This window comes from Entelurus aequoreus, linkage group LG27 (genome assembly GCF_033978785.1).
Source record: "Entelurus aequoreus isolate RoL-2023_Sb linkage group LG27, RoL_Eaeq_v1.1, whole genome shotgun sequence".
Classification (NCBI taxonomy): Eukaryota; Metazoa; Chordata; class Actinopteri; order Syngnathiformes; family Syngnathidae; genus Entelurus; species Entelurus aequoreus.
The window spans coordinates 32,114,252-32,135,418 of NC_084757.1; the positions used below are offsets into that span (position 1 = coordinate 32,114,252).

The 21,167-nt window shown below is 40.6% G+C and overlaps 1 protein-coding gene across 1 annotated transcript in view; it reads left to right on the forward strand.

Annotated features, from left to right (window-relative positions):
- atp10a (ATPase phospholipid transporting 10A) overlaps positions 1-21,167 on the forward strand; it is a 142,890-nt gene that overhangs the window by 32,318 nt on the left and 89,405 nt on the right. The window contains exons 4-9 of the mRNA XM_062039313.1: positions 10,977-11,083; positions 11,145-11,276; positions 11,359-11,489; positions 16,504-16,756; positions 19,691-19,908; positions 19,988-20,182. Coding sequence (XP_061895297.1) covers positions 10,977-11,083; positions 11,145-11,276; positions 11,359-11,489; positions 16,504-16,756; positions 19,691-19,908; positions 19,988-20,182 — 1,036 coding nt within the window. The remainder of the gene's footprint in view (positions 1-10,976; positions 11,084-11,144; positions 11,277-11,358; positions 11,490-16,503; positions 16,757-19,690; positions 19,909-19,987; positions 20,183-21,167) is intronic.

Below are 21,167 nucleotides of genomic sequence, written 5' to 3' on the forward strand. Positions count from 1 at the left end.
CTGGGCTGTACTCTTGCACAGTCTCCATTACGCTTTGGCGAAAGATTGTACGCCTCTTTTATTTGGACTTTCCCTGATTACATGGCAACAGCTGTTTGTTTCTAAGGTACGGTGGTCGTAAACAGCCATCGCCTTTGGTTACAGAACAGTTCAAAGAAAAGGTCGTAAACAGTTCACAGAAAAGGTCGTAAAACAGTTCAAAGAAGAGGTCCCTGTAGGGGAGTCAGGTCTTGCTTCCTCTTTGCTTTGTAGATCTCGGGTCAAGACAATGTAGTTCTGTTGATTACAATACATGAAAGAAACCGAACACCTTCATGTTGCTTCCCATCCTACACAGTGGAGTTTTACAAGCCTTCTTCTTAGAAATGTCCGATAATATCGGCCTGCCGATGTTATCGGCCGATAAATGCTTTAAAAATGTAATATCGGAAATTATTCAAAAAGTAAAATTAATGACTTTAAAACGCCGCTGTACGGAGCGGTACATATCCGGTAAAACACGGACGTAGGGCATATTTGCCAGCCCTCACGATTTTCCCGGGAGACTCCCGAATTTCAGAGCCCCTCCCGAAAATCTCCCGAAGCAACCATTCTCCTGAATTTCTCTCGATTTCCACCCGGACAACAATATTGGGGGCCTGCCTTAAGGGCACTGTCTTTAGCGTCCTCTACAACTTGTCGTCACGTCCGCTTTTTCTCCATACAAAGCGTGCCGGCCCAGTCACATAATATATGCAGCTTTTACACACACACAAGTGAATGCAACGCATACTTGATCAACAGCCATACAGGTCACACTGAGGGTAGGCGTATAAACAACTTTAACACCGTTACAAATATGCGTCACACTGTGAACCCTCACCAAACAAGAATGACCAACACATTTCGGGAGAACATCCGCACCGTAACAACATAAACACAACAGAACAAATACCCAGAACCCCTTGCAGCACTAACTCTTCCGGGACACTACAATATACACCCCTGCTACCACCAACCCCACCCCCCCACCCCCCATTAATTAATTCATGGTAAAGTTACATTGTTTAATGCATCCAGCGGGGCATCACAACAAAATTAGGCATAATAATGTGTTAATTCCACAACTGTATATATCGGTATCGGTTGATATCGGTATTGGTAATTAAGAGTTGAACAATATCAGAATATCGGATATCGACAAAAAAGCCATTATCGGACATCTCTACTTCTTCTTGGTAGTTTGTCTTCTCGCCGGGAACTCATTGAAACAAAGTTTTGTGATAACTTAGATACAATTATTCTGACAGTATTTATGTCAACTGTGTTGATCATTTTTCAATTCTTTAAAGGCCTACTGAAAGCCACTACTAGCGACCACGCAGTCTGATAGTTTATATATCAATGATGAAATCTTAACATTGCAACACATGCCAATACGGCCGGGTTAACTTATAAAGTGCAATTTAAAATTTCCCGCTAAACGTCCGGTTGAAAACGTCTATGTATGATGACGTATGCGCGTGACGTCAATCGTTGAAACGGGAAGTATGCGGACACATTGAATCCAATACAAAAAACTCTGTTTTCATCTCAAAATTCCACAGTATTCTGGACATCTGTGTTGGTGAATCTTTTGCAATTTGTTTAATGAACAATGGAGACTGCAAAGAAGAAGGTTGTAGGTGGGATCGGTGTATTAGCGGCGGACTACAGCAACACAACCAGGAGGACAGAGATGGATAGCAGACGCGCTAGCCGCCGAACTCACCTTAACTTCCTCCGTCTCGTCGACCGCATCTGTGATCGGGTGAAGTCCTTCGTCGATCGCTGGAAAGCAGGTGAGCACGGGTGTTGATGAGCAGATGAGGGCTGGCTGGCGAAGGTGGATAGCTAATGTTTTTAGCATAGCTCTGTGAGGTCCGGTTGCTAAGTTAGCTTCAATGGCGTCGTTAGCAACAGCATTGTTAAGCTTTGCCAAGCTGGAAAGCATTAACCGTGTATTTACAGGTCCATGGTTTAATAGGATTGTTGATCTTCTGTCTATCCTTCCAGTCAGGGATTTATTTATTTTGCTTATATCTGCATTTGAGCCCGATGCTATCACGTTAGCTCAGTAGCTAAGTGTGTCACTGATGTATTGTCTTGGAGATAAAAGTCACTTTAAATGTCCATTTCGCGTTCTCGACTCTCATTTTCAAGAGGATATAGTATCCGAGGTGGTTTAAAATACAAATCCGTGATCCACAATAGAAAAAGGAGAGAGTGTGGAATCCAATGAGCCAGCTTGTACCTAAGTTACGGTCAGAGCGAAAAAAGATATGTCTTGCACTGCATTCTAGTCCGTCACTCTCACGTTCCTCATCCACAAATCTTTCATCCTCGCTCAAATTAATGGGGTAATCGTCGCATTCTTGGTCCGAATCGCTCTCGCTGCATTGAAAACTATAGGAAAATGTGAGGAGCCTTTCAACCTGTGACGTCACGCTACTTCCGGTACAGGCAAAGCTTTTTTTATCAGCGACCAAAAGTTGCAACTTTATCGTCGATGTTCTCTACTAAATCCTTTCAGCAAAAATATGGCAATATCGCGAAATGATCAAGTATGACACATAGAATGGATCTGCTATCCTCGTTTAAATAAAAAAAATTCATTTCAGTAGGCCTTTAAAGACTAAAACATCTTTAATGAGGCTTTATTTTTTTGCAAATTTTTGCATCTTCAATTGCTGAAAAACCAGGAGCTTCGCCCTGGACCCCCGCTTATTTTCAGTCATTAAGTTCAAATCACATGCCTGGTGTGCACGCTATGTTGTATGTCACAGGCCAGTGGCACGCTGTCTAATCCCGCCTCCTCCACCGTGAGAGATCGAACAATCCGCGTTTATCAATTTTCTCCCCCGGCAAGCTCAGGGTCGGCGCTGTTAATCTGCGGACGGCGCTCCCGTGCCGTCAGCGACCCGAGCGACGGGCGTCCACCAACACGCTGACAGGCGCGTGACCTGAGTAGCTGTGCTGAAATTGAAGTTGTTCCTGACATGCCAGCCTCCATCTAGTGTTATTCCAGTTAAATATGTTCCCCACCGTCCTGGTGGTCGGTCAGGAGTCTTTAAAGCGTGTAAAGGTCGCCAGGGAGCAGATAACTCTCATGTCGGGGGTGATTTGTGCTGACCCGGCAAGGCGGTGAAGCTTTTTAGACGGTGATAGAGCGAGGTGCTGGCTGTGATGAATAGAGGTTGTCCTCTCGCACATTCTGCTGGAGGGCGGAGGACGCCAGCTAATAAATTTCACGTCGCTTGAAGGGGAAGTGCACTTTTTAGGAATGTTGCCCATCATTCACGGTCCTTATGTAAGACAAGAACACGTGTTTTTTTTTTTAAATGCCTTCTAAACCGTAAATAAACACTAGTAATAGTCAGCTAACAGTGGAGGTAAGCAGAGTCGCTCTATTCTGCCCATCAAGCGCACTAAAAAACATCCCAAAGACTCCATCGTTGTTTTATACACACTGTAAGTATACAGTCGTGGTCAAAAGTTTGCATACACTTGTAAAGAACATAATGTCATGGCTGTCTTGAGTTTCCAATAATTTCTACAACTCCCATTTTTTTGTGATAGTGATTAGAGCACATACTTGTTTCTCACTAAAAACTTTCATGAAGTTTGGTTCTTTTATTCTTTTATACAATGCCCTATATGTAGGCATTAGCCAGGCCTCCCTCGCCCGCCTGCAGCTCGTGCAGAACTCTGCTGCTCGTCTGCTAACACAGACCCGCAGACGTGAGCACATCACCCCTATATTAGCGTCCCTTCACTGGCTCCCTGTGCGTTACCGAATCAATTTTAAACTCCTTTGATTTGTTTTTAAATGTCTAAACAACCTCGCGCCAACATATCTCTCCGACCTCCTTCAGCCTTACTGCCCCACCCGATCCCTAAGATCAGCCGATCAGCTGCTACTGACGTTCCCTGACACAAGGCTGAAGCTTAGAGGTGACAGAGCTTTCGCCGCTGCTGCTCCCAAGCTCTGGAACAACCTACCTCTGAGTGTTAGACAAGCCTCCTCTCTTCCTGTTTTTAAATCTCTCTTAAAAAAAATACTTTTATTCCATGGCTTTTAACACTGAGTGATATCCATCCTGCAATGGCACCCCATAATACACCTGCTGTGAACCTGTTTTTATGTTTTATTTATTTTATTTATTTATTTTTTATCGTGTTCTGTTTGTGTTGTGTTGTGTTTACTCGGTTCTCGTATTCTCTTTTAACCTGCCCATTGTACAGCACTTTGGCTACCCTTGTGGTAAATTTTAAATGTGCTTTATAAATAAAGTTGATTTGATTTGATTTTATGAATTTATTATGGGTCTACTGAAAATGTGAGCAAATCTGCTGGGTCAAAAGTATACATACAGCAACATACATGATACATTTTGGTGATGTAGAAAAGTTACAATCAAATCAAAGTAGCTTCATGGCATGGCCTCTTAACTTCATGTGAGTGATTATGATTGACGACACCTGTTGACTTCTCTGAGCCCATTTAAATAGGACTCATGTGATGCAGTCATTAGACTCGCTTACAAACGCGACAATGGGAAAGTCAAAGGAACTCAGCACAGATCCGAAAAAACAAATCATTGACTTGAACAAGTCAAGAAAGTCACTTGGAGCCATTTCAAAGCAGCTTAAGGTCCCAAGAGCAACTGTGCAAACAGTTGTTGGTAAGTATAAAGTGCATGGCACAGTTTTGTCACTGCCACGATCAGGAAGAAAACACAAGCAATCACCTGCTGCTGAGAGAAAATTGGTCAGGATGATCAAGAGTCAACCGAGAACCACCAAAAAGCAGGTCTGCAATGAATTGGAAGCTGCTGGAACACAGGTGTCAGTGTCCACAGTCAAGCGTGTTTTGCATCACCATGGACTGAGAGGCTACTATGCAAGAAGGAAGCCCTTGCTCCAGAAGCCACACCTTAAGGCTCCTCTAAAGTTTGCTGCTGATCACATGGACAAAGATAAGACCTTCTGGAGGAAAGTTATGTGGTCAGATGAAACGAAAATTGAGCTGTTTGGCCACAATACCCAGCAATATGTTTGGAGGAGAAAAGGTGAGGCCTTTAATCCCAGGAACACCATACCTACCGTCAAGCATGGTGGTGGTAGTCTTATGCTCTGGGCCTGTTTTGCTGCCAATTGAACTGGTGCTTTACAGAGAGTAAAGGCGACAATGAAAAAGGAGGATTACCTCCAAGTTCTTCAGGACAACCTAAAATCATCAGCCAGGAGGTTGGGTCTTGGGCGCAGTTGGGTGTTCCAACAGGACAATGACCCCAAACACACGTCAAAAGTGGTAGAGGAATGGCTAAATCAGGTTAGAATGAAGGTTTTAGAATGGCCTTCCCAAAGTCCTGACTTAAACGTGTGGACAATGCTGAAGAAACAAGTCCATGTCAGAAAACCAACAAATTTAGCTGAACTGCACCAATTTTGTCAAGAGGAGTGGTCAAACATTCAAGCAGAAGCTTGTGGACGGCTACCAAAAGTGCCTTATTGCAGTGAAACTTGCCAGGGGACATGTAAGCAAATATTAACATTGCTGTATGTATACTTTTGACCCAGCACATTAGCTAACATTTTCAGTAGACCCATAATAAATTCCCAAAAGAACCAAACTTCATGAATGTTTTTTGTGACCAACAAGTATGTACTCCAATCACGCCATCACAAAAAAATAAGAGTTGTAGAAATGATTGGAAACTCAAGACAGCCATGACATTATGTTCTTTACAAGTGTATGTAAACTTTTGATCGCGACTGTATGTATATATGTGTGTGTGTATATTAAAACTTTATCTCGACAGATACACTGCAAAAAGTCAGTGTTCAAAAACAAGAAAAAAAAATACAAAAATGAGGGGTATTTTATTTGAACTAAGCAAAATTATCTGCCAATAGAACAAGAAAATTCGGCTTGTCAAGACTTTACAAAACAAGTAAAATTAGCTAACCTCAATGAACCCAAAAATACCTTTTAAAATAAGTATATTCTCACTAATAAATGCATTTTTCTTGGTAGAAAAAAATAGACCTTTTTGCTTAATATGTTGAAAAATATTAAATTAAGTAAATGCTAGTGCCATTATCTTGACATAATGATATGCGCTCGGCATCATGATTTTTTTTTCATGCTTGAAGTAAGAAATTATTACTTTAAAAAAGTAGTTTTATACTTGTGAGTGTTGATGACGCAGCTTTGCATCAGTTGATATTCTAGTTTCAAGCATGTTTTACTCAATATAGGCCATCAAATAATATCAGTAATATCTTACTGAGATCATTTAGGACCAAAACCCTTAAAACAAGTAAAACACTCTATAACATAAAATCTGTTTAGTGAGAAGAATTATCTTATCAGACAGAAAATAAGCAAATATCACCCTTATTTGAGATATTTCATCTTACTTAGATTTCAGTTTTTGCAGTGTAGATCTGGGGCCGTATTTATCAAGCTTCTTAGAATTACTCCTAAGAAGTCTGCTAAAAGTTGACTTAAGAGTAAATAAATTCTTCGCTGAAAGCTGCACTTAAAGGCCTACTGAAATGATTTTTTTTTATTTAAACGGGAATAGCAGATCCATTCTATGTGTCATACTTGATCATTTCGCGATATTGCCATATTTTTGCTGAAAGGATTTAGTAGAGAAAATCGACGATAAAGTTCGCAACTTTTGCTCGCTGATAAAAAAAAGCCTTGCCTGTACCGGAAGTAGCGTGACGTCACAGGAGCTAGTATTCCTCACAATTCCCCGTTGTTTACAATGGAGCGAGAGCGATTCGGACCGAGAAAGTGATGATTACCCCATTAATTTGAGCGAGGATGAAAGATTCATAGATGAGGAACGTTACAGTGAAGGACTTGAGAGACAGTGATGGACGTATCTTTTTTCGCTCTGACCGTAACTTAGGTACAAGCTGGCTCATTGGATTCCACACTCTCTCCTTTTTCTATTGTGGATCACGGATTTGTATTTTAAACCACCTCGGATACTATATCCTCTTGAAAATGAGAGTCGAGAACGCGAAATGGACATTCAGTGCCTTTTATCTCCACGACAATACATCGGCGAAACGCTTTAGCTACGAGCTAACGTGATAGCATCGTGCTTTAACTGCATATAGAAACAAAAAAATAAACCCCTGACTGGAAGGATAGATAGGAAATCAACAATACTATTAAACCGTGGACATGTAAATACACGGTTAATGCTTTCCAGGCTGGCGAAGGTTAACAATGCTGTGCTAACGACGCCATTGAAGCTAACTTAGCAACTTAGCAACGGGACCTCACAGAGCTATGCTAAAAACATTAGCTCTCCACCTACGCCAGCCAGCCCTCATCTACTCATCAACACCCGTGCTCACCTGCGTTCCAGCGATCGGCAGAAGGACGAAGGACTTCACCCGATGCGTTTGGCGGCCCGGAGACGTAGGAAGTCAAGGTGGGGTCGGCGGCTAGCGCTCCAACAAAGTCCTCCTGGTTGTGTTGCTGTAGTCCGCTGCTAATACACTGATCCCACCTACAACTGTCTTCTTTGCAGCCTTCATTGTTCATTAAACAAATTGCAAAAGATGTCCAGAATACTGTGGAATTATGAAATGAAAACAGAGCTTTTTGCATAGGATTCTACGGGTACCATAACTTCCGTTACTTTGACTTCGTCACGCGCATACGTCATCATACCGCGACGTTTCAGCCGGATATTTCCCGGGAAGTTTTAAAAGTCACTTTATAAGTTAACCCGGCCGTATTGGCATGTGTTGCAATGTTAAGATTTCATCATTGATATATAAACTATCAGACTGCGTGGTCGGTAGTAGTAGGTTTCAGTAGGCCTTTAAAAGTTAGTTATCAAGCATCTTACTCACACTTTCAGCGAAGTGTAGGACTGAATCTTAAGTGTCACACTCAGAGCTGAATTACGACATTACTATGTGCCGTAAACGGAATTTTAGGTGACGTCATTTCTGTGTTCATAGAAATGACCAATCACGGAAGGGAATCCCTTGTCTAAGAATAAAGAAATATCTTAGAAATATTTAAGTGGACAATTGGAGTGTATATTTTGACAATAAACTACAAAATAATACAAAACAAACAAACAGTATTGGCAATGAATCAAAAATAAATGTTTCCTTTTTGTTGCACTTTTCCTGCTTCCTGCTCCCAGACCGTAGTCAAAGAGGCAGGGGAGACACTTCTCCAGGATGTATGCTCGGGGCAACACCCTTCACTTTACCCGGCAGTGGGTCTCCACAGCGGACGACTTTAGAGTGAATGATGAGTCCGGCGATTAGTTGCAAATCTTGCTTTATTGATTGCTTGTACACAGCCAATCCAACACAAAACCAACTAGTCCCCGCCCGCACTCACGCTACCGCTCCCTCTCTCCTCTCGCCCACACACACACTGACGTCACTCACCTCACATGCTGTCACCTATTAAAGGGCCACACACACACATACGCTACTGTCATAACATTTTCTTTCCAATTCATTAATTAGGCAACTAATTTGAAAGTGGTGTGGGTGGCTCTATATATACTAGCCCACTGCAGCCACATGCAGAAATCAACAAGGAATCGAAAATTATTAAATCTGTGACAAAAATAATACCCGCTCTGTCTAAACGATACCGTTTGATCAGCTGCTCGTCATCAAACAAAGCCAGGACATCCTTCCGCTCCCTGAACGTTCGCGCACGTCTCTCTCGCCTCAGTGCCATCCCCTGCTGGCAACTCCTAACCACTTAAGACACCTCTGAAGGTCTCTTAAATATCGTGGAGAGTAGGAGTGATTCTTGGACTTAAGAACGTTGATAAATAGCTTTTATTCTTAAGTTTGAGAGTAGGACAAAATTTTGCAAATTCTCAGGACTTAAGTGTAAAATGGCACTCTAAGACGCTTGATAAATACGGCCCCTAAAGTTGATGTAGAGATTTAAAGGCCTACTGAAAGCCACTACTAGCGACCACGCAGTCTGATAGTTTATATATCAATGATGAAATCTTAACATTGCAACACATGCCAATACGGCCGGGTTAACTTATAAAGTGCAATTTTAAATTTCCCGCCACACTTCCGGTTGAAAAACTCCTTTGGATATGATTTATGCGCGTGACGTCACAAAATCCACGGAAGTGGTTGTACCCCGTCGACCAGATACAAAAACCTCTTGTTTTCTTCGACAAAATTCCACAGTATTCTGGACATCTGTGTTGGTGAATCTTTTGCAATTTGTTTAATGAACAATGGAGGCTGCAAAGAAGAACGTTGTAGGTGGGATCGATCGGTGTCTTAGCGGCTAAGTACAATACTTACAGCAACACAACAAGGACTACTTACTACGCCTAGCCGATGCTTGCCGCCAAACCCACGGGTGAAGTCCTTCGTCGCGCCGTCGATCGCTGGAACGCAGGTGAGCACGGCTGTTGATGAGTAGATGAGGGCTGGCTGGCGTAGGTGGAGCGCTAATGTTTTTATCATAGTTCTGTGAGGTCCGGTTGCTAAATTGCTAAATTAGCCTTAGCGTCGTTAGCAACAGCATTGTTAAGCCTTACCAGGCTGAGAATTTTTAACCGTGTAGTTACATGTACATGGTTTAATAGTATTGTTGATCTTCTGTCTATCCTTCCAGTCAGGGGTTTATTTCTTTTGTTTCTATCTTCATTTGAGAACGATGCTATCACGTTAGCTCAGTAGCTAAGTGTGTCACCGATGTATTGTCGTGGAGATAAAAGTCACTTTAAATGTCCATTTCGCGTGCTCGACTCTCATTTTCAAGAGGATATAGTATCCGAGGTGGTTTGAAATACAAATCCGTGATCCACAATAGAAAAAGGAGAGAGTGTGGAATCCAATGAGCCAGCTTGTACCTAAGTTACGGTCAGAGCGAAAAAAGATACGTCCATCACTGCCTCTCAAGTCCTTCACTGTAACGTTCCTCATCTACGAATCTTTCATCCTCGCTCAAATTAATGGGGTAATCGTCGCTTTGTCGCTCCGAATCTCTCGCTCCATTGTAAACAACGGGGAATTGTGAGCAGCACTAGCTCCTGTGACGTCACGCTACTTCCGGTACAGGCAAGGCTTTTTTTTTATCAGCGAGCAAAAGTTGCGAACTTTATCGTCGATTTTCTCTACTAAATCCTTTCAGCAAAAATATGGCAATATCGCGAAATGATCAAGTATGACACATAGAATGGATCTGCTATTCCCGTTTAAATAAATAAAAATTCATTTCAGTAGGCCTTTAAGTGTTGAATAAAAAAATGTATACGACTTATTTTTAATATTTTATCGACTGAGACGCTTCCGGGGTCCCTGGCACCCAACTTGAAGGGGGTGACAGTTAAAAAAAAAAAAAAAAAATCTTATGAAGTGCAAACTATCAAAATGGCCCCTGCATCTTTTGATAGTTGCGTGTGCGGCCCTCAGTGGAAGAAGTTTGGACAGCAAAGTAGAGAACAACTCATGGATTCCTAACAATCAGTAATAACCCCTTCGCTTTAGTTGTATTTTTCAATTTGTCGCACTTTTATTATTATTATTTTTTATTCTGCAAATTTTTTAAACTTTTTATTCGACCCCTTTTACCGTATTGCATTTGCACTATCTTGTTTAGCACACTCATTGTTTATGTTCTTTGTTTATTTTTTTTTGTTTTGCTTAGTTTTTTTTTGTTTGTTTGTTTTTTGTTTGCTCCATGCTTTTTTAACCTGTAAAGCACTTTGGTTCAATCTAAAAAGTTGTTGAAAATGTGCTATATAAATAAAGTTGACTTGACTTGACTTGACTAATCGCCAACATTCTGCTTCGCTGGTGTCTTGGAAGTGTCTGGGGATTGCTATGATATGCTGTGATGCATGAAACAGCGCTATAGTCCTCAGTTATGTGTGTCATATCTGAGGGGCCCCGGTTTTTTTTTTTGTGGACAGAATCCACCGCAGCGGCCGAAGGGAGGCGCTGTACAAAGACAACCTGCTGCTGAGGGGCTGCACCATCCGCAACACGGAGGAGGCGGTGGGCATCGTCATCTACGCAGGTGGGCCCGGCGCGCACACCGGGGCCAAGCCTTTGACCTCTGACCTCTGACCCCCCCGCAGGTCACGAGACCAAAGCCATGCTGAACAACAACGGCCCTCGCTACAAGCGCAGCAAGCTGGAGAGGCAGATGAACGTGGACGTCTTCTGGTGCGTGGTCATCCTGCTGGTCATGTGCTCCTTCGCCGCCGTCGGTGCGTGCTTCCAAAACACCCTCCCCTTTTTTTTAGTCATACCAGCCTTTCATGTGCTGACCTCGCCGCGCTGCCGTTCCAGGGCACGGCCTGTGGATGTTCCAGTACGGCGATAAGAGGCCCGTCTTTGATGTCCTTAGTCCAGAGGGGACCGACTTATCGCCCGTCCTGTCGGCCATATACCTCTTCCTCACCATGATCATCGTCTTCCAGGTACCACAGCGACTAGAGATGTCCGATAATGGCTTTTTTGCCGATATCCGATGTTGTCCAACTCTTAATTACCGATACCAATATATACAGTCGTGGAATGAACACATTATTATGCCTAATTTTGTTGTGATGCCCCGTTGGATGCATTAAACAATGTAACTTTACCATGAATTGATTAAACAAGTTTAAAAACGTATTCGAGTGTTACCATTTAGTGGTCAATTGTACGGAATTTGTACTGTACTGTGCAATCTACTAGTACAAGTTTCAATCAATCAATCAAAAACAAGGTTTTCCAAAATAAGAGAACAACTTCAACTCCAGTTATGGAAAAAAATGCCAACATGGCACTGCCATATTTTTTTAAAAATTAAATCAACATAAAAAACACAAGATACACTTACAATTAGTGCACCAACCCAAAAAACCTCCCTCCCCCATTCACACTCATTCACACTCATTCGAACAAAAGGGTTGTTTCTTTCTCTTATTATTATTCTGGTTCCTACATTTTATATCAATATAGATCAATACAGTCTGTAGGGATACAGTCCGTAAGCACACATGATTGTATTTTTTTATGACAAAAAACAAAAAAAATAAAAACAAAAAAACTGTTGTTTATACGGCAACCCTCAATGTGACCTGTATGGCTGTTGATCAAATATGCCTTGCATTCACTTATGTGTGTGTAAAAGCCGCATATATTATGTGACTGGGCCGGCACGCTGTTTGTATGGAGGAAAAGCGGACGCGACGACAGGTTGTAGAGGACGCTAAAGGCAGTGCCTTTAAGGCACGCCCCCAATAATGTTGTCCGGGTGGAAATCGGGAGAATGGTTGCCCCGCAAGATTTTCGGGAGGGGCACTGAAATTCGGGAGTCTCCCGGGAAAATCGATATTATCGGACATCTCTAACAGCGACCCAAAGATATGATCGCTTTTTGTCAAAGGGGTGTCCAAAGTGCGGCCCGGTGCCCTCATTTTTGAACGACCCGCGCCGCGTTCTGAAAATATTATTGAAAAAAAAACCATAAAAAGTGGAATAAAAGAGCAAACAGGTGAAATGTAACAAGAATAAAGTTGCTCTAATAACACAAAAACTGCAATACAGGCTGTTTTTTCTCTTTAAAACTTGTCATTGCTCAAAAATAATAATGAATCAAAATCAGTGTTAGGAATTATTGACATATTTCAAGGGAATCTGCACTTTTTTGGAATTTTGCCTCTCGTTCACAATCATTATGAAAGGCATGACGACGGATGTATTTATTTTTTTAATGCATTTTAACTAGAGATGAAAAAGTAATATTTATGACTTTTTAAAACGCCGCTGTACGGAGTAGTACACGGACGTAGGGAGAAGTTCAGAGCGCCAATAAACCTTAAAGGCACTGCCTTTGCGTGCCGGCCCAATCACATAATATCTACGGCTTTTCACACACACAAGTGAATGCAAGGCATACTTGGTCAACAGCCATACAGGTCACACTGAGGGTAGCCGTATAAAGAACTTTAACACTGTTACAAATATGCGCCACACTGTGAACCCACACCAAACAAGAATGACAAACACATTTCGGGAGAACATCCGCACCGTAACACAACATGAACACGACAGAACAAATACCCAGAACCCCTTGCAGCACTAACTCTTCCGGAACGCTACAATATACACCCCCCCGCTACATCCTACCCCACCCCAACCCCGCCCACCTCAACCTCCTAATGCTCTCTCAGAGAGAGCATGTCCCAAATTCCAAGCTGCTGTTTTGAGGCATGTTTAAAAAAAAGAATGCACTTTGTGACTTCAATAATAAATATGGCAGTGCCATGTTGGCACTTTTTTCCATAACTTGAGTTGATTTATTTTGGAAAACCTTGCTACATTGTTTAATGCATCCAGCGGGGCATCACAACAAAATTAGGCATAATAATGTGTTAATTCCACGACTGTATATATCGGTATCGGTTGATATCGGAATCGGTAATTAAGAGTTGGACAATATCGGATATCAGCAAAAAAGCCATTATCAGACATCTCTACTAATAACACAAAACTGCAATACAGGCTTTTTTTTTTCTTTAAAACTTGTCATTGCTCAAAAATAATAATGAATCCAAATCATTGTTGTTAGGAATTATTTACCTATTTCAAGGGAATCTGCACTTTTTTGGAAATTTGCCTCTCGTTCACAATCATTATGAAAGGCATGACGACGGATGTATTTATTTTTTTAATGCATTTTAACTCGTAAATAAAAGAGCCAATGGGAGGTCCTCCATTCCGTCCATAAAAAACATTAAAAAAGCGCCACCAAAACTCCATTTACATTTGGTGACTTGAATATTGACAAGTATTAGTGATATTGTTATTATAAGTTCTAACGCAGACAGATTATTTATTGCGCCGCCGACTGATCAGCTGCTTCCTCGTTCCTTTGCTTGTCAAACTTTATTGTAGATCATAAATCATGCGGTCTCACCTGGATAGTAGAAGGCTGTGCATGTATTCCGACAAGTTGGTACATTTTGACAGCCAATTTAGACCCGGCAATGGCGAGAACGAGGATTATGGGTCATTCTTCATCTAAATGGGAATATATGAACATCCTAGCAGTCGGCATCCTAATGACCGCAGACATTGTACAGTAAGTGATGGTATATTATTTTTGTTGGCTCTTATGAAGTCTGCAGTGAGAAATAATCAGTGATGTTGTTGAAAAAAAAATGTAATTGAGTGCGCCGCTAATGCTTAAAATGATCAAAATAGGTAAATATTAATGTTATTATAAATGTTACTACATTACATATATACTTACATCATGTATATAAAACCTTAACGGAGGTGTTGGATGTTTTTTTAAGAGTTTGATAGGCAGAATAGAGCGACTCCTGTTGGCTCCATTGTAAGCTGACTTTTGATCGCATTTATTTACTATTTAGAATGCATTAAAAAAAATTGTCATGTCTTTCCTAATGATTGTGAACAATAGGCAGAATTCCACCCAAAAAGTGCAGTTCCCCTTTAAGGCTCCAATTACTTTACATCAAATAATCCACTTTCAAATATTTTTTTATGGAAAATATTACATAATTTGTGTGTTTGCCATAAAAAACAGGTTTCTATGACATTTTTTTAAACGGTCATTGCTCAAAAAATAATATTGAATCAAAATCAATGTTATGAATTATTGACCTATTTAAGGCTCCAATTACTTCACATATTATACTTTGGAAATATTGCATATTTTGTGTTTGCCATAAAAAATGTTTCTTTGACAAAAAAGTCATAAAACAAACAAAAAACATTAAAAAAAAGTCAAAACGTATAATCGACAAATAGATCTGAAGTGAATGTAGGGATTTAAGACTACATTTTGGTGGGATTTGTTTTCTTTTTTCTGTCATTGCGCAACAAAAATCTATGTTATGAATTATTGACCTATTTAAGGCTTCAGTTAGTTCACATCAAATATTACACTTTTTGGCGAAAAATTTTGTGTATTTATATTTTGTGTTTTTGCCTTAAACGATGTTTTCTATGACAAAAAGGGCATAATACAAACAGACGAAAAAAACGTTTAAAAAAAGAAATAAATATATCGACAGATTCGAAGTTAGTTTAGAGATTTTAGCACAGAAAAAAAAGTCACTTATTTTATTTTTAACACTTTTATGAGTGTTAGTGCGATTTAAAAAAATAAAATAAATAAAAACTATAATTAATAACATAAAACTATAATACTTAATAACATAAAAACTACAATTGTTAATAACATAATAAAAACTATGATAATTCATAACATAAAAACTTTAATAGTTAATAACATATAAACTATAATAGTTAATAACATATAAACTATTATAGTTAATAACAAAAACTAGAATAATTAACAAAATACTAGAATAGTTAGTAACATAGAAACTTAATAGTTGAGAATAAAAAAGTATAATAGTTAATAACATAAAAACAAAAATAGTTAAAAACATAAAAACTATAGTAGTTCATAAGAAAACTTTAATAGATAAAAACAACAACTATAATAGTTAAAAACATAAAAACTATAATAGTTAATATCAAAACTTTAATAGATAAAAATATAAAAACTAATAGTTAAAAACATGAAAACTATAATAGTTAATGTAACAACTATAATAGTTAATAACATAAAAGCTATAATAGTTAACATAAAAACTATAATAGTTAATAGCATAACAACTATAATAGTTAATAACAAAAACTATAATAGTTAATAACATAAAAACATAATAATTAATAACAACAAACTGTAATAGTTAATAACATAAAAACTATAATAATTAATAACAAAAAACTATAATAGTTAACATAACAACTATAATAGTTAATAACATAAAAACTAAAATAGTTAAAAACATAAAAACTAATAATTAAAAACATGAAAAATATAATAGTTAATAACATAAAAACTATAATAATTAATAACATAACTATAATAGTAAATAACATAAAAACTATAATAGTTAATTATATAAAAACATTAATAGACAAAAATAGCCGAACAAAAGTAGCACAAAGGAATGTGACATGTTTGGTGAGGTTCTGACAAGGTGGGGGTCTGGATGACATCACTTGTCAGAAAATGTATTTTAAAATCCCTGAAAAAGTGTAACGGCACAAACAAAAACTGTTACAGCACGAATGAAAGTCCGTGTTATTTTAGTATTTGCAATGATAAAGGGCCAACTTCACACAGGTGCTGAAATGTGGGGGTGGCAGAGGGGTGCTCCCATTTGTGCATGAAATCCAACCAACAAGGTGACTTTTATTGATTGACATGCAAAATGAATGTCAGTGTGTTCCAGGTCACATGTGGCAGAAAGTGACATTGCAACACATGACTTTTGTCCCCAACAGCAATAGTGTGGAGTCATTTTACTAGAACTCATTTCTATTTGTCATATATATATATATATAATATATATATATATATATATATATCCTTTACATGAAGCTATGTCTCCACTGCAGGTGCTGATACCCATCTCGCTCTTCGTGTCCATCGAGATCGTGAAGATCTGCCAGGTGTACTTCATCCACCAGGACGTGGATCTGTACGACGAGGAGACCGACTCCCACCTGCAGTGCAGGGCTCTCAACATCACCGAAGACCTGGGACAGATGCAGTACATCTTTTCCGACAAGACGGGCACGCTGACGGAAAACAAGATGGTGTTCCGACGCTGCAACGTGGCGGGTGTGGAGTACTCGCACGATGCCAACGGTGAGACAAGTTGGAGTACTATTGTGTACTTATTCCACTTTTGACATATACACAGTAACTGTGTACATGCCCAATGTAATATATGTCATATATCACGTACAACAATATAACATTAGGGAGTGGGACAGGAGCACACAGACATTAGCAACAGTAGCATAGCTTTGTGAGCTACTTGCTAACATTACATTTTACCAACATACTAGGTTAGCAATACTAGCTTAGTTATGTGATCTACATGCTAACATCAACCTAAGTTACATGCTAACATGCTAAAATTACATTTTAACATCCTGCTCGGTTAGCGACACTAGCATAGCTATGGGAACTACATGCTAACTTTACATTTTAACAACATGCTAGGTTAGCAACACTAGCATAGCTATGTCAGCTACATGCTAACACCATCCTAAGTTACATGCTAATATGGTACAATTAAATTTTAGCATCCTGCTTGGTTAGCGACACTAGCATAACTATGTGAACTACATGCTTACATTACATTTTAACAATATGCTAAGTTAGCAACACTAGCATAGTTATGTGATATACATGCTAACATCATCTCCTAAATTGCGAGCTAACATGCTAAAATTACATTTTAACATCCTGCTTGCTTAGCAACACTTGCATAGCTACGTGAACTACATGCTATAATTCCATTTTAACATCATGCTAGGTTATCAACACTAGAATAGCTATCTGAGCTACATGCTAACATTACATTTTACTCATCATGCTAGGTTAGCAACACTAGAATAGCTATGTGAGCTACATGCCAACATTACATTTTAACATCACGCTCGGTTAGCAACACTACCATAGCTATGTGAGCTACATGCTAACATTACATTTTAACATCATGCTAGGTTATCAACATTAGCATAGCTATGTGAGCTACATGCTAACATTACATTTTAACATCACGCTAGGTTAGCAACACTACCATAGCTATGTGAGCTACATGCTAACATTACATTTTAACATCATGCTAGGTTAGCTACACGACCATAGCTATGTGAGCTACATGCTAACAGTACATTTAAACATCATGCTAGGTTAGCAACACTACCATAGCTATGTGAGCTACATGCTAACATTACATTTTAACATCATGCTAGGTTAGCAACACTACCATGGCTATGTGAGCTACATGCCAACAGTACATTTTAACATCATGCTCGGTTAGCAACACTACCATAGCTATGTGAGCTACATGCTAACATTACATTTTAACATCATGCTAGGTTAGCAACACTACCATAGCTATGTGAGCTACATGCCAACATTACATTTTAACATCATGCTCGGTTAGCAACACTACCATAGCTATGTGAGCTACATGCTAACATTACATTTTAACATCATGCTAGGTTAGCAACACTACCATAGCTATGTGAGCTACATGCCAACATTACATTTCAAAATGCTAGGTTAGCAACACTAGCATAGTTATGTGAGCTACATGCTAACATTTCATTTTAATACCCTGCTGGGTTAGCAACAAAAGAATAGTTATGTGAGCTACATGCTAACATTACTGTGGAAGTCGCTTCCTAGCGGTCCCACTGTCAGACACGGCACAGGAGCCCAGCGTGCAAGTTTTAACAAAGTTTTAATAATGATGCTTCAACAGAAGTTTTCGTGATCTTTCAGCCACGTCCGTATCCTCTCTCCCTCTCTGCTCCTGGATGCTAACTTTTAAAGACAACAGATGATTAGATTACCACGTACCACCTGTGAAATCTAATCACCTGCCAGCTGTGTCTCGCCGTCAGCACTGCCACGCCCCCGTCTGATGGTGCTCTGTCCTCAGCACCATGGACAGAGGCAGTGACCTTTGCTCCTGCAGGCAGCGCTGACATCTCCCCCCACAATTACATTTTAACATGCTAGGTTAGCAACATTACCATAGCTATGTGAGCTACATGCTAACATTACATTTCAACATCATGCCAGGTTAGCATCACTACCATAGCTATGTGAGCTACATGCTAACATTACATTTCAACATCATGCTAGGTTAGCATCACTACCATAGCTATGTGAGCTACATGCTAACATTACATTTCAACATCATGCTAGGTTAGCAACACTACCATAGCTATGTGAGCTACATGCTAACATTACATTTCAACATCATGCTAGGTTAGCAACACTACCATAGCTATGTGAGCTACATGCCAACATTACATTTAAAAATGCTAGGTTAGCAACACTAGCATAGTTATGTGAGCTACATGCTAACATTTCATTTTAATACCATGCTGGGTTAGCAACACAAGAATAGTTATGTGAGCTACATGCTAACATTACTGTGGAAGTCGCTTCCTAGCGGTCCCACTGTCAGACATGGCACAGGAGCCCAGCGTGCAGGTTTTAACAAAGTTTTAATAATGATGCTTCAACAGAAGTTTTCGTGATCTTTCAGCCACGTCCGTATCCTCTCTCCCTCTCTGCTCCTGGATGCTAACTGTTAAAGACAACAGATGATTAGATTACCACGTACCACCTGTGAAATCTAATCACCTGCCAGCTGTGTCTCGCCGTCAGCACTGCCACGCCCCCGTCTGATGGTGCTCTGTCCTCAGCACCATGGACAGAGGCAGTGACCTTTGCTCCTGCAGGCAGCGCTGACAACATCTCCCCCCACAGTTACATTTTAACATGCTAGGTTAGCAACATTACCATAGCTATGTGAGCTACATGCTAACATTACATTCCAACATCATGCCAGGTTAGCAACACTACCATAGCTATGTGAGCTACATGGTAACATTACATTTCAACATCATGCTAGGTTAGCATCACTACCATAGCTATGTGAGCTACATGCTAACATTACATTTCAACATCATGCTAGGTTAGCAACACTACCATAGCTATGTGAGCTACATGCTAACATTACATTTCAACATCATTGTGTGTGTTGTCCAGCTCGGAGACTGGCCATGTACCAGGAGCTGGACTCTGAGGAGGACGAGTGCACGTCCCACGGCGGCACTCTGCCCCGGCGAGACAGCGCGGCGAGCCACCACAGCGTGCGGGTGGTCCTGCGCTCCCAGAGCACCAAGTCCCACCGCAGGACGGGCAGCAGGGCGGAGGCCAAGCGGGCCAGCATCCTGTCCAAACACACGGCCTTCAGCAGCCCCATGGTCCGTCCCTGGCCCCCCCGCCCTGTCCCGGGCCCCCCCCTTCTGCTCCCGGCTTGACGACTGTCCCTGTGTCCCTTAGGAGAAGGACGTCACGCCCGACCCTCAGCTGCTGGACAAAGTCAATGAATGCGGCGGTCAGGTGGACCTCATGCGCTTCCACAGCCAGCCCGTGTCCCAGCTGCCCTCGGACCTCTCGGACATCCTGGATTTCTTCATGGCGCTAACCATCTGCAACACGGTGGTGGTGTCCTCGCCCGACCAGCCCCGCCACAAGGTAACCAACCAGCCTGTATAAACAGTAGCCATTATTATTTATTATTATTATTATTATTATGACCTGCTCAGTGGCCTCGTGGTTAGAGTGTCCGCCCTGAGATCGGTAGGTCGTGTGTTCAAACCAGTGACGTGCGGTGAGGTTCATGGCTGGTGAGGCACCGACTTCATCACAGTCAGATTTACAAACATATGAACCCTAAAGCGTATCTTATTCACCATTTGATTGGCAGCAGTTAACGGGTTATGTTTAAAAGCTCATACCAGCATTCTTCCCTGCTTGGCACTCAGCATCAAGGGTTGGAATTGGGGCTAAAATCACCAAAAATGATTCCCGGGTGCGGCGCCGCTGCTGCCCACTGCTCCCCTCACCTCCCAAGGGGTGATCAAGGGGATGGGTCAAATGCAGAGGACAAATTTCACCACACCTAGTGTGTGTGTGACAATCATTGGTACTTTAACTTAACTTTAACTTTACACATACAAACTGTAGCACACAAAAAAGCACATTTAATTAAAAAAAACATTATTATGGTCTTACCTTTACTTATAAATGAAGTCCATGTGCAGCTCCTTTTGAACAAAAGCATTATAGAAGTCTTCCTTGGCAGAATAACCGTGTAATACTCTTCCATATCAGTAGGTGGCAGCCGGTAGCTAATTGCTTTGTAGATGTGGGAAACAGCGGGAGGCAGTGTGCAGGAAAAAAAGTGTCTTATGCTTAAACCAAAAATAAACAAAAGGTGAGCGCCCCTAAGAAAAGGCATTGAAGCTTAGAGTAGGCTATGCAGAACGAAACTAAAACTGAACTGGCTACAAAGTAAACAAAAATAGAATGCTGGACGACAGCAAAGACTTACTGTGGAGCAAAGACGGCGTCCACAATGTACATCCGAACATGACATGACAATCAACAATGTCCCCACAGAGAAGAATGAAAACAACTGAAATATTCTTGATTGCTAAAACAAAGTAGATGCGGGAAA